Genomic DNA, 13,927 nt, shown 5'->3' with positions numbered 1-13,927 from the left:
CAAGTTGTGGTTGTTGTTGTTTGCTTGCAGCGCATCAGAAGATACATTAAAGTGCGACGGCTGAACTGTGACAGGAAATAAGAGCGACATTTACAGGAAGTGCCTCCAAAGACTTTTAATACTGAGATATATAATGGGAAGCAGCAGAACTATTGAATCATTGTTGTGGGTGTTTGTGGAGGCAGTGGACCCTTTGACATGGGAGCAAATTTTAAATATCTGATTTAAGAGAGCGTGGAGCACATGTGGTGAACCATGGATTCAGCATGTTCACCCATTTCACAACCCGTATCACCACACCGCATTAATGGTACAGAGTATAGATAAATCTGAAGTGATCAGCTTTTGTATACATGGGTTTTCTGCAAAGGTAAATTAGCTGTACTAAAAAGGAAACTCTCCAACTCACAATTTTCTTTAACACTCTCTTTGACTAACTCCTAAAGACCATACAGGGATTTACTGTACCACAATTTACCAGCCAATATTTTTTTTATGCAAAGGTGGAACTCAAAACCACAATACATTTTAAAAGGAAAATGGATAAAAACTTGACAAACAAAAATGTAAACGGGTATGAGAAAAGGACAGGGAAATGGGACTAAGTGGATAGTTCTTTCAGGGAGCCTGCACATGGGGTGCCTTCTGTGTTGTAAAAATCTATGTTTCTATGATAAATAGCTGAAGAATTTTGAAAAGTAGCCTTTATAAACTCCTACACTGTCGCAGTAAAACGTTTTCATTTGTACTTTAATTCATACCATCCAGGTGACTCAGCGGGTCTTTTCCATTGATCGTGCTGGTGCTGGATTTGTGCAGCATATTCCCCTCTTTCATCTCTGGCAGTCTGTCGTCAGCTTTGCGATGGAGCAACTCACTTCTAGGATGACCTTCCTGCTGATCTTTATCCGAACCTTCACGCTCCTTGTTCCTTGCTGAGCCCAGCGCTCCCTTAACCCGGACATCTGGGCTGACTGGCAAAGCGTTTGCCCTCTGGGCCGTCTGCGCAGCCAGTTTCTGTGCCAGGTAATCCTCCAGAAGGGCTATCAGTTGTTTGTGGTCGATGGGTTCACCGGCAGGAAAATCCTCTTGTGACTGAAGCTGGCCTCTCTGCTCCTGCAGTTGACTTAAGGGCCGGGGCTGAGTGCGTTCATCATCAGGGTATTGATGGTGGAATGCAGGGAAATGGTCTGATGAAGTTTTCCCTCTGTTTCTTTGGAGGAGGTCATCCAAGAATGAGCCCGATTGAATGGCCTCACCCTGTCATGAAACACAACCAAGACGATATGGTTTGCAAAACATCAGAATGTGCTGTTGGTTTTCAATACAATCGCTATCAGCAAGCTAATCCAGGTGAATAAAATCAATCGGCCGACCAAAAAAAAAACACATGGCAGCAGCGGCAGTGCGCCCTCCCCTTTAATGGAAGCCACACCGCCATTTCAGGAGGCCGCAGCCTCAGTGCACCATCGAGATAAAGCAGGTTTTGGCACCACCGGGTGGGAGGAAGTTTTCACGGCGGAATTTTGCCATCAAGGGGGAGGGGAGCATCAGCGCTATGCACTGTGATGACACACTTAGCACGGAACAGCAGCAGCAGAGTGGTGGGGGGTAACGGGTCACCGCCGGGATACCGCAGGGGCAGAATTTTGACAATGGCGGCCTCTACACGAAAAGTCAGGGGCCACTGCACTCCACAGCATGGCCGCCGATTTCCGGTTTGAAGAGGCCTTAAGGGGGCAATTTCGGCCCCCAGATTGTTAATACTTATTATCCATCTATTTAAAGGGGAAGGAAAGTCTAGGGAGAGAGCACTTTGTTCAAATGATCTATGTAAAAATTCCACCGCTCAGTTTCCACATCTGCACTTCCCAACCTGGTACATTTCCCTTCCATTCACCATAATGAGTGGAAAATCATGGGCTTGCGAGAGCAGCACTGACAACTCCACTTTATCTTTACACTTACGTTTCTTCTGCCTGGCAGCGGCATTCTGACTGTTGGATCTGTATCAGCAAGTTTGTGTGTCAATTCTTCCTCATTGGTTAGGTCTCTGGGGGGTAGTTTTCATCTTCACCAGGGGTCAACAAGGTGGCATAGATTTAAAGTCATTGGTAGGAGGTTTAGAGGGGATTTGAGGGGAAGTTTTTTCACCCAGAAGGTGGTGGGGATCTGGAACTCACTGCCTGAAAGGGTGGTAGAGGCAGAAACCCTCACCACATTTTAAAAAGTACTTGGATGTGCACTTGAAGTGTCGTAACCTACAAGGCTACGGACCATGAGCTGGAAAGTGGGGTTAGGCTGGATAGCTCGTTGTTGGCCGGCACGGACACGATGGGCCAAAATGGCCTCCTTCCGTGCTGTAAATTTGTATGATTCTATGGTATGACCACCGGTGCAGTAATCTGCTGGTTCGACTGTACATTTTGAAACCAGCCCAATTTTCATCCGATTGAAATCAGTGGGATGAAAATCGGTTAGGTTCTACAATGGATGGGTGATCTGCTCTGTTAGATTATAGCACAGGAGGTGAAGGTGAAAATCCACCCCTCGCATTTTTAATTCCTTTCTAATTTGTTCTTTTGTTTAGTTATTATTTTGTTATTCACTCGTCTCACTATGCAAACCTTTCTCCAATTTAAATTTCTCTGCCAACGCCGAGAGAAATTTCCAACCAACATAATGCAGCAGAAATCACTTCCCAGTGACACTACCCACCCATGCTCAAACACAGAGAAAAGCTTTGATAAAGTGTCACCTCAGCTCAGTTGGTTGCTTCTGAGCCAGAAGGTTGTGGGTTCAAGCCCCAATCAAGGACTTGTGTCCATAATCTAGGTTGACACTTCAGTGCAGCACTGAGAGAGAGGTGTTATACTTTGGATGAAACATTTAACATCCACCGGAACCAGAACAGTTTAAGATCCTGTGATACCATTCAAAGAGGAAACTTGAATTATCCCAACAATAGGGACAACATTCCTCCCTCAAACAACACCAGAAGCCAATTAATTAGCCATTTGCCTCGCTGCAGTTGGTGGGACATTCAAAATAGCTGCCACGCTTACCTAGAAAACAAGCGTCTGTAATTCAAACAATGTCATTGTACCTGAAGATATTTGGGTCATTTCTCAGAGATATCATAAAAGTGTGATATATAAATTTAAGTTCTTTCTAATAGCATTACTTTGCATGTGGTGAATTCTAAGGATTACCAAATGTTCTTATGAATAAAAGGACTATCAGTTAAACTCAATAATGTTGGGATAAATATAAATATAAAGTATTGCACATGGGAACAAACATGGGCAACACACACACTCCATGAATGGTGTTGAAATAGTTATGGATGAAGTTGAACGATACCTAGGAGATGGTGTAGACTGAACGCTCATCATCCAATCAGCGCACAGCAATAATGAACAAAGCCAGAAAGAAATACTCAGAGCTTTACAGTAGGAAGAGGTGGGTACTGTAAGTGGAAGGAAGGAATTCAGTTGGATAGTTCAAAGGTACGGTAGGAGAGATAGGCTTATAGAAGGCTCTGAAGGCAAGGACAGATCTACTGAGGCAAATTAGTTCTGGAAGAGAGCTCCAAGTTCAACAAGGTCATGGGAGATTCTGATAGTGGAGAGCTGATGAGAGGGGAGGGGGTCACCAACAGTAAATCAGAGTCAAAGGAACAGAGGGCGGGGGCTGTGTTATAATGACTGGAGGAGATTACTCAAATAGGATGGAGAAAGGCTGTGGAAAATTAGAAAACAAGGATAAGGATCTTAAAATCAATTCACTAGGGCATAGCCATCCAGGAGAGGAAGGGAGAAGGAACATGGATGTGTAGGGCATGGCTATGCAGCACTGAAGTGTAAGAGAGTGACTGGGGCCACAGAGTAACTCACTGCCAAGCTTTTATTATCCTATGTCTGCTTCACAAGAGGATCGTAAGATACACACGCTTCTGTATTCTTGCCATTAATAAGGAACTATCACTGCAATATACTGCAACACATTTTATAGCTTTATGTGGCAGGAGCTGTCCAAGGCACTTAAATATTTCTGAGCATTTTTAAAGGGAGAACTGAAAATCAATACCAACCTTGTCAGTTCTGGTCTTATGAGATGGCACGGGATTAGCTGGCTGGGATAAAGCACTGAGAAGCTGAAGGTACTCATGGAGAGACTTGAATCCTTGCAGGTCACCATCATCTGCCCCTTCATAATGTTCCTCACTTGCAATCTTTTGTTTTGTAGCCCTAAACAATTAAAAATTAGCGGTCGCATGAGTTAAACTGAAAAGTGACATTTAAAAAGTGAGCCAAAATAGTTCAGCATTAATTGATTGAGCAATTCACCGCACCCAATGAAACACGTACAGGCCCTTGAGCACTCAACAAAGAAAAGTTCAAGGTGTTGATGCTGCCTCACTTCAAGGCACAGGCTGACCTTGATTTACAACAAGGATGTTCCACCCTCACCTCATAGTAACATAGAAAAACATAGAAAATAGGTGCAGGAGTAGGCCATTCGGCCCTTCGAGCCAGCACCACCATTCAATAAGATCATGGCTGATCATTCCTTCAGTACCACTATCCTGCTTTCTCTCCATACCCCTTGATCCCCTTAACCGTAAAGGCCATATCTAAATCCCTCTTGAATATATCCAGTGAACTGGCATCAACAACTCTCTGCAGCAGGGAATTCCACAGGTTAACAACTCTCTGAGTAAAGAAGTTTCTCCTCATCTCAGTCCTAAATGGCCTACCCCTTATCCTAAGACTATGTCTCCTGGTTCTGGACTTCCCCAACATCGGGAACATTCTTCCCGCATCTATCCTGTCCAGTCCCGTCAGAATCTTATACGTTTCTATGAGATCCCCTCTCATCCTTCTAAACTCCAGTGAATAAAGGCCCAGTTGATCCAGTCTCTCCTCATATGACAGCCCAGCCATCCCTGGAATCAGTCTGGTGAACCTTCGCTGCACTCCCTCAATAGCAAGAACCTTCCTCAGACTAGGAGACCAAAACTGAACACAATATTCCAGGTGAGGCCTCACCAAGGCCCTGTACAGCTGCATTAAGACCTCCCTGCTCCTATATTCAAATCCCCTAGCCTAGTCCTAGGTAGCACTGAGATATTTTCTAGCAGTATGCGGAGGATGCTGAATGTTAAGAATGACCTCTCTGGTACATGCTTCTTTATTCTTAGAGTATAAAGAATATGTTGATAGGGTTTAGCTGAAGAAGAGTGGGAGGAGACTCGTTGTGGAGCATAAACACATGCATTGATCTGTTGGGGCGAATGGCCTGTTTCTGTGCTGTAAATACTATGTAACTATGTAATATGCATTACATCTGCGAAACAGGCTCGGGAGGCTGAATGGCTGACTCCTGTTCCTCTGTAAGAGAATGTGTGATTTGAACATATCAATCCATCAAAAGATCAGTTTGTATGTTAACAATCGTACAGTTTACTTTTTGTTATTCATCATTAAAGAATATAAAATATAATTGCACTAAAAAAACTATTTGCTTTGGAGTTCACAGATAGCATTGTCCTCTCTGTGATAGAACTAACTACTATCACAACATTGTGCTTTTTCTGGCATTAAATATACTTTTCTACTATTATTGTTCAGCTGGATTTTGGAGCTGTAAATTAAACCACACACGTAGAGTGTATTGATCAAGTAAAAAGTAAATCGCCAACAAAACCAATAATTAAGGGACGGTAAGCCCGAGTGTTCGTGATTATTTTGAGCACTAAATATGTGCACGCAAATGAAGTAGGGATTAACATCTCCCATCTGCGAGAGAAATGCTTCACCATGAACCTTACAGGAGTTATGGATTTATTGCGAATGTTTAACAATTAAACATAATCCAGCTACAAGAGACGTACACATCATACCAACTGCAATAATTAAAATACAAGTATTACATAAATGGAAAGCGAAGCAGTTTGGACTATTGCATAGCACATGTCAAGCCATCTTTATCTTGCACACATGACAGAAGTGAGGACCCAGAAGGTACTGCCGTGTAACATTTATCGTGACACGGGATCACCTCGTATCAATGTTCGCCTATTCATTAAAAACAAAGTTTTAACCAGTTTTACAGTATTGAAGGAAAGACAGCAGAATCAAGAATAGATGAACAACAACCAATAAGGAAACTATGTCCAAAGTGCAGGACTTCATTATAGTCTGCGAATTGCAGAAGGAGCACTAAGGGAATTGTAGAGTTCCACAGTTTTGAGGTCCTGAGAAAGAATTGTTAAAACTGTCCTGATAGCAAAAGCAAATATATAATATTTATATCTTTACATATTGCATAAAAAGCGTAATTAACTACTGATTACTTGAGCAAAACTTAACACTGCTTGAATCAATCCTTTGGGTGGAGGCATCTCCACAAATGCAAACTTGTGTGTGGAGTAGCACATCAGTCACCTGAATCTGTCCCAACAATCCCACCAGGTTCGCTGTCAGATGGTTCAAAGAAGGTCCAATGAAGGGGACACCCGCAAAACCTCATAACCTGCCTTTGTTTTAAAAAGATGCTGACTGACCTACTGTGTATTCCCAGCATTTTCTATTTTTATTTCAAAGAATAATAAACTGGAAATATCACTGAGCTGTGTGGAAGAGGGTGATAGATGACAACTAGCGTAGCCAGCAGATTGATGCAAAAGCCCACCTGCTTGACTAGCCCATGTCCAGATAACCTATTTGTGATGAAACAAGGATTAGTTGTACCTGCACAACTGGTGAGAGCCAGTCTACACAGCATCACATGCATGTTTTGTGATCTTGGAGCCTACAGGGAACTCATTTCCCACTTTTCAAGGTGAGGGGTCATATGTTCACTGGCCAGCTCCTTACCCAGTGCCTGATATATCCCTCCCTCTATCAGCTGCCAACAAGGACAGCATCTTCAATTTTGCATGGTGGTTCTGTGGGGGCCCCTGAAAGTGAGATGTTGCCTGTACATGTTGTTCTCTTTTATCAACTCTGTCATGCTCCCCAAACATTAGATGTCAGTCCCAATGTTTGTGGTGCCCACTCCCTCCTCATTCCATGGTTCCCGTAGTCTCCATTTCTGACTTACTCCCTGGTATTCATGTTGTCCATCCCTTTTTCAGTCCATGTATCTCCTTCACAGCCCACAGGTTCTCCTGGCTTCCGCCCCTTCTTCAGCCCACGGAGCTCCTGGTGTCTATCCCCTTCTCAGAAAATAGCATGGTTCCATCTCCACCTCAATCCATGGTGCTCAATATCTCCACACCTCATCAACGCATGGCTCTTTTGATGTCCATCCACTTCTCAGGCCACAGGGCTTATGGGCTCCCCCCCCACCCCCCTTGGTGTATCGTGCTTATAATGTCCATCCTTCATCAGCCTATGGTTCTCTGATCTCCATCCCTTCTCTAACCCATGGTACATAGCAAATAGGTGCAGGAGCAGGCCATTCGGCCCTTCGAGCCTGCACCACCATTCAACATGATCATGGCTGATCATGCAACTTCAGTACCCCATTCCTGTTTGCTCTCCATACCCCTTGATCCCTTTAACCGTAAGGGCCACATCAAACTCCCTTTTGAATATATCCAACGAACTGGACTCAACAACTTTCTGTGGTAGAGAATTCCACAGGTTCACAATTCTCTGGGTGAAAAAGTTTCTCCTAATCTTGGTCCTATATGGCTTACCCCTTATCCTTAGACTGTGACCCCTAGTTCTGGACTTCCTCAACATCGGGAACATTCTTCCTGCATCTAACCTGTCCAATCCCGACAGAATTTTATATGCTTCCATGAGATCCCCTCTGATTCTTCTAAATTCCAGTGAATATAAGCCTAGTCCATCCACTCTTTCTTCATATGTCAGTCCTGCCATCCCCGGAACCAGTCTGGTGAACGTTCGCTGCTCTCCCTCAAAAGCAAGAATGTCCTTCTTCAGATTAGGAGACCAAAATTGCACACAATACTCAAAAGGTGTGGTCTCACCAAGGCCCTGTACAACTGCAGCAAGACCTCCCTGCTCCTATACTCAAATCCTCTCGCTATGAAGGCCAACATGCCATTTGCTTTCTTTACTGCCTACTGTACCTGCATGCCTACTTTCAATGACTGATGTACCATAACACCCAGGTCTCGTTGCACCTCCCCTTTTACTAATCTGTCACCATTCAGATAATAATCTGCCTTCCTGTTTTTGCCACCAAAGTGGATAACCTCATACTTATCCACATTATACTGCATCTACCATGCATTAGTACTTTTGGGGTCCTCAGCCCATGTGGTCTGGTCGCCACCCCTTTCTTCACCCATGGTACCGATGGTGTTCATCCCTCTTCAGCTCATGGCCCTTATGATCTCCACCTCCTGCTCAGCACCATGTGCTTATGGTTTCCACCCCTGTTTCTTAAACATGGCTACTTCTGAAGTACCAAACATTATTTCAGTTCTGGATGAATCAACTGTGCAGATATGAAGGTAATGAGTTATTAACACATAGCCTAGGGTTCTGTATCATTGATTTTTTTGGGGGGAAAGAGAGTATCATTAAAAACTCACAACAGAGATCATACCTACTATTGGATACATTTATTTTCATAAATTAAATTCGATTTATACTTTAGAACAGTGAATGGTGAAGAAAGTAACTTACCAGAATCACGGGACTGAGCGGGCATTCTCTGTTGTTTACTAGGTGGTAAAGTGCTGCACTGACGTTTACCACAAGCCACTTTTACCCTTCTCACTCTATTGCACTCATTGAGCCACTGTCTACAGTTTTCTGCAACCTTCTTTGATTTGGAAATGTTATTTACTTTGGGGTGGTGGGGGCGGGGGGGGATTTTTGCTCAGGTATTTCAACACCTATTTGCTGCAGGCAAATTGCATTTTAAGCTAAGAAAGGCACCTTTGCTGCACCTAATGTTCCATTGGCTGGTTTAATCGACTAATGGCATTAGGTTAAGGTGCAAAAAAAAGTTGCAAATCATATGTTGTCATTTAGACAGTAAGTGCAGGCAATTTCACTACATTTATTATCCAAACAGCTACAGCCAGAACAATTCCTCCCTCCACGTCTTACCAACTTTAAATCGTACTTCCACACAGTTATCTACAATCTCTGCCAACGACAAGCATCAATTTCAGCTCTTTGAGTACTGATTTACAAACACTTCTCAAGCTTTCAAAAGTACATTAGCGATTTGAGTATTTTGAGCGATGCAAGTGCATTTAATTAGGAATGGGTCATTCAAAAAGGTTGAGCGTGACAGATTTGATCTGAGTAGAGTTTTTTTTAATGATTTCTAGATGCTGGGAGTGTCTCTCCCAATGAAGGTTTCTGGGTTCTCCTTCAAGTGCTCATAACAATGTTAGCATCACAACTTAAAATATAATATGATTCAGCTAACCATTTTATTAACAGACTGTTTCATAATTAAATAATCATTGTACATCTTCAAAATATAAATTTTTGAAAAGGGAGAGCTGCATAGCTCAGCAGAGTATTTTACATAGAATTAAATAGAATGAAATAGAATGCATAGCACAGAAAGAGGCCATTCGCCCAACTGGTCCATGCCATTGTTTATACGCCACATGAGCCCCCTCCCATCCTACTTCATCTAACCCTATCAACATATCCTTTTATTCCTTTCTCCCTCATGTGCTTATCTAGCTGCCCCTTAAATGCATCTGTGCTATTCGCCTCGACTACTCGTTAGGGTAGTGAGTTCCACATCTTAACCGTTCTCTGGGTAAATAAGTTTCTCCTGAATTTCTGAGCGAAATAATGAACATGGCTTAAAGAGGACAGAGGGAACTCTTATCGCACATGGACAAGTCTCAGTGCAGACTCTCAGCTCACCATTCCAAAGGTCAGTGAGCTGATTACATCGGTATCATTCGATAAGCTGCATCACATTATTTCAGTAGTGGAGCTGGAAGTGGATTTATTTTCCTCTTCGCCAAGTATGGGTTTTTAAGTTAAAGAGAAAGTCTGGCACCATTAATCTAAAACAGAAGCACTGCAGTTTGATCAGAGATCCAAATAAAACCTGTATCTTTTCAAGATAAACACTCAACAGATCATATTCACTATTCATTTATGTTCCAGCCATCCCTCATCATTGCCCCACACCCCCCCCTCACACTAGTCACAAAAAATCTCGAGTATCATCACAGTAACAAACTTTACTCGCATAAACTACTGCTGTAGGCTTGCTGTATTTGCTGAACAAAAGTGTCTTCAATGCCAATTATTCAGGGTGCAGGGATGTTTGTTATGTAGATTTAATTTTCATATCTCAATTGAATATACTCTGGAACATGTCTGATTCTGCACCTATGGCGGGGGCAATTGACACTGAGGGATTCTCAGTTGACAGTTCGCGGGGGAACGGGCAGATGGCACTGAGCATCACAACAATAATACTCGGAGAGACAATGAGAGGCATAAGTTCGATCACCGCTACCCCATCAATTCCCAATCCTAATGGTGTTGAGTCGGGAAACACCAAGTGGAGGGTGTAGCATCTCCCTGTAAGGGAACAGAAAGTTAAAGGAACAATCACACCCAGGTGGGTTCCTGCATCTCCTAGTATTCAGTTAAAGGCAGCACTGACGGTGATCTGGGGCCAAGCCATCCATCTCTTCTCTTGACAGTTAGCTCTCAAGGCCAGGTGGACTGAAGATATAACAGATGAAAAAGAAAAACACAATAGGCCAGCGTCTGCATTAAGTACGATCATGTACTGTATAGAAGTGGCAGAGTGTTTGGCTTGCCTATGTGCTGAGTCACAGAGAACAATAGATTTTTCTCCTTGATTCGTCATGGAGGACCATTGGACAACGATCATGATTAGTTATCATCATTGATTCGTTAATGATGAGCCTCTTTAGTTGATATTTCCTTACACTTTGCTAGGGTTTGTGCAATGTGCGCTTGTGATCAGATGAAAACAGGGGCAGTGGGAAACCAGTTACCGCATTCAGTGACACAGCAATCCTTTCCATAACTTTTTCTAAATTTGTCAGTTCAAGAAGAGTTGGTGCTCTTGCTAGAAACAAAAAAGTAACACATGCTGAGAAACGTTTTGCCTTTCAGTCACAGAAGTGCGATAAAAGAGAAAGCTGACAAGAGGCAGCATGGGGACACTATGTAGGGCATGAGAAGGAGACGTTAGGCATAGGATGATAGCTGAATCCCAAAGGGACAGGCATCCAAAGACTTAACCCATGGGATGACCTGGCTTCTGATGATTACCCATGGCATGTGAAAGAGAATGAATAAACTGATACTGGAACTATTTTATATTCCTTTTTGTTTCCAAAGAAACTTAATATCAAGATTGATCAAGCTCCTCATTTGGGACTTAATTTTCTTTTAAAATATTTAATGCTATAATTTCTTTCATGTTTATGCCAAACAGCTTTTTGTTCACAAAGCAGATTTTGTTAAATGCTTTGTATAGGATTTGACTGTTTGAGGCACTGCTGATGTGTGAACTGGGATTACCGCAGTTACGTTTATTGTGTGTATCTGAAATATTCTATGCTTGGTGTTTTCAATTGTGATTGTAATTCATTTGTAAATGTTTGCTCTGTAAAAATATTTTAAACTTTTCAATTATTGTACCGGTGGATTTCTGTGTCAGCACATAAATGCCCCAACCAACACCTTTGCCTGAATACCAGGCAATAGGGCACGACAGACCTTATATCCTAGTTAGCAGAGCATGAGAATAATTAACAAGCCTTAGCTGAACAATACAACTGAATATGTCAGAATGAAAACTGTGTTTGTGTGTGTGATAGAGAGAGAGAGAGAGAGAGACAGGGAGAGAGGAAGGAAGAACGAACAAACTTGCATTTATATATAACAACTTGCATTTATATAGCACCTTCAACGTAGTAAAACTTCCCAAGGCGCTTCAGAGGAGCCTAATCAGACAAAAGTTGACACCGAGCCAAGGAAGGAAACTTTTGGACAAGTGTCCAAAAGCTTGGTCCAAGAGGTAGGTTTTAAGGAGCGGCAAAGGAGGAGAGTCAGGTGGTGAGCTTTAGGGAGGGAATTCCAGAGTTTGGGGCCAAGACTGTTGAAGGCACGGCCACCAATAGTGGGTGAAAGAGTCGGGACGCACAAGAGGCCAGAATTGGAGCACCGCAGAGATCTCGGGAGGGTTGTAGGGCTGGATGAGTACCTTTCACATCCTCACGATCACTCAATGTACTTCACAGCCAAGGAAATATTTTTGAAGTGTAGTCACTGTCATAATACAATCAAACAAGGCAACTCATTGCATACAGTAAGGTCCCACAAAAAGTCATGAGATAAATGACCAGATAATCTGCTTTTGTTTGATGGATAAATCCTGGATGTAAGGAGAATTTCTTCAAATAGAGCCTGGGGATGTTGTGTATCTATCTGAGTAGGCAGATGGGGCATTCTGATCTATAGTTTAAAGTGTCATCCAAAAGGTGGCACCTGTAACAGTGCAGCACTCCCTCAATACCGCACTAAAGTGACCCTGAAATTCCTGTCGGAGGCTTCTTTCGGACGAACGCCTCCGACCGGAGAATTTTTCCGAAAGTATCTGGTGGTCCCGGAGGAGCGTGGAATTCCGGTGAGGAGGTCTTCTCTTCCCGCGCTGCGAAGCACGCTCCCGTCCTCCAGGTTCCCATGCAGCCACATGTGAGTGCTCAACCAATCAGGTAAAGTATTCTCAATCAAGAGCAATGGGAACTCCATATTTACGAGTTCTCATTGCTACTAATTGAGAAAAAAACACAATAGCACCAAATAAAAAATACACCTCAGATAATTAAAATTAATTGAAATTAAAGTTAATAAATATCTTAGGGAAAAAATGTTTTTTTGAGTTAAAAAATTTTTTTTTTTAAATTATGGTTTAAAATAAATTTAATGTAGTGGGTAGGGTTTTTTAAAATAAAATGTGTTTTTTTAATTTGATTTTTTATGTTTTAAGTGTGTTTTAAACTCTTATGCCTGTAAAAGCAGGCTATGTGCCTGTTTTTACCAGGCGCAAGAGATTTGAGGAAATTTGCTGGGCAAGATATGGGTAAATACCGCAATTTTGTCCATGCAAATATCCTCGCTCCAAATATGCGGATGATCTGTCAAGAAAAGCCAGTTTTTAGCGCATGCGCATTTTGCGCTGAAAACCGTATTTTGCAATGCCTTCCCGAATCCGTACACACTCCGTATACATGGCAGATGCAGTATAATGTGGATAAATGTGAGGTTATCCATTTTGGGGGCAAAAACATGAAGGCAGAATATTATCTGCATGGCGGCAGATTAGGAAAAGGGGAGGCAACAGAGCAGAGTAGCACTGGGGTAAGTGGGGCTGCAGGAGGGGTCAACACTAAAAATCATGGTTTAGAAACTAGTATTAAAACACTCTACCTAAAAGCATGTAGCATTCGAAATAAAGTAAATGAGCTGATGGCACAAATCATTACAAATGGGTATGATTTGGTGGCCAAATACAGAAACGTGGTTGCAAGGTGGCCAAGACTGGGAATTAAACATACAGGCGTATCTGACAATTTGGAAGGATAGACAAGAAGGGAAAGGAGGTGGGGTAGCTCTGTTAATAAAGGATGATATCAGGGCAGTTGTGAGAGATGATATTGGCTCTAATGAACAAAATGTTGAATCATTGTGGGTGGAGATTAGAGATAGTAAGGGGTAAAAGTCACTGGTGGGCGTAGTTTATAGGCCCCCAAATAATAACTTCACGGTGGGGCGGACAATAATCAAGGGAATAATAGAAGTATGTGAAAAAGGAACGGCAGTAATCATGGGGGATTTTAACCTACATATCGATTGGTCAAATCAAATCGCACGGGGTAGCCTTGAGGAGGAATTCATAGAATGCATATGGGATT

At 42.5% G+C, this 13,927-nt stretch overlaps 1 protein-coding gene across 2 annotated transcripts in view; it reads right to left on the bottom strand.

The window, feature by feature from the left end:
• The window catches only part of ptprn2 (protein tyrosine phosphatase receptor type N2), a 1,205,047-nt gene that overhangs the window by 694,950 nt on the left and 496,170 nt on the right, over positions 1–13,927 (bottom strand). For both annotated transcript variants that reach the window (XM_070881617.1, XM_070881618.1), the window contains 2 exons: positions 4,094–4,250; positions 762–1,260 (listed from right to left, as the gene is read on the bottom strand). In XM_070881617.1, the coding sequence (XP_070737718.1) occupies positions 762–1,260; positions 4,094–4,250 (656 nt within the window). The remainder of the gene's footprint in view (positions 1–761; positions 1,261–4,093; positions 4,251–13,927) is intronic.

The sequence above is a fragment of the Pristiophorus japonicus genome, chromosome 5 (assembly GCF_044704955.1).
Source record: "Pristiophorus japonicus isolate sPriJap1 chromosome 5, sPriJap1.hap1, whole genome shotgun sequence".
Classification (NCBI taxonomy): Eukaryota; Metazoa; Chordata; class Chondrichthyes; family Pristiophoridae; genus Pristiophorus; species Pristiophorus japonicus.
The sequence above is the reverse complement of the archived record's forward strand: the minus strand, read 5'-3'. Positions and strand labels throughout refer to the sequence as shown.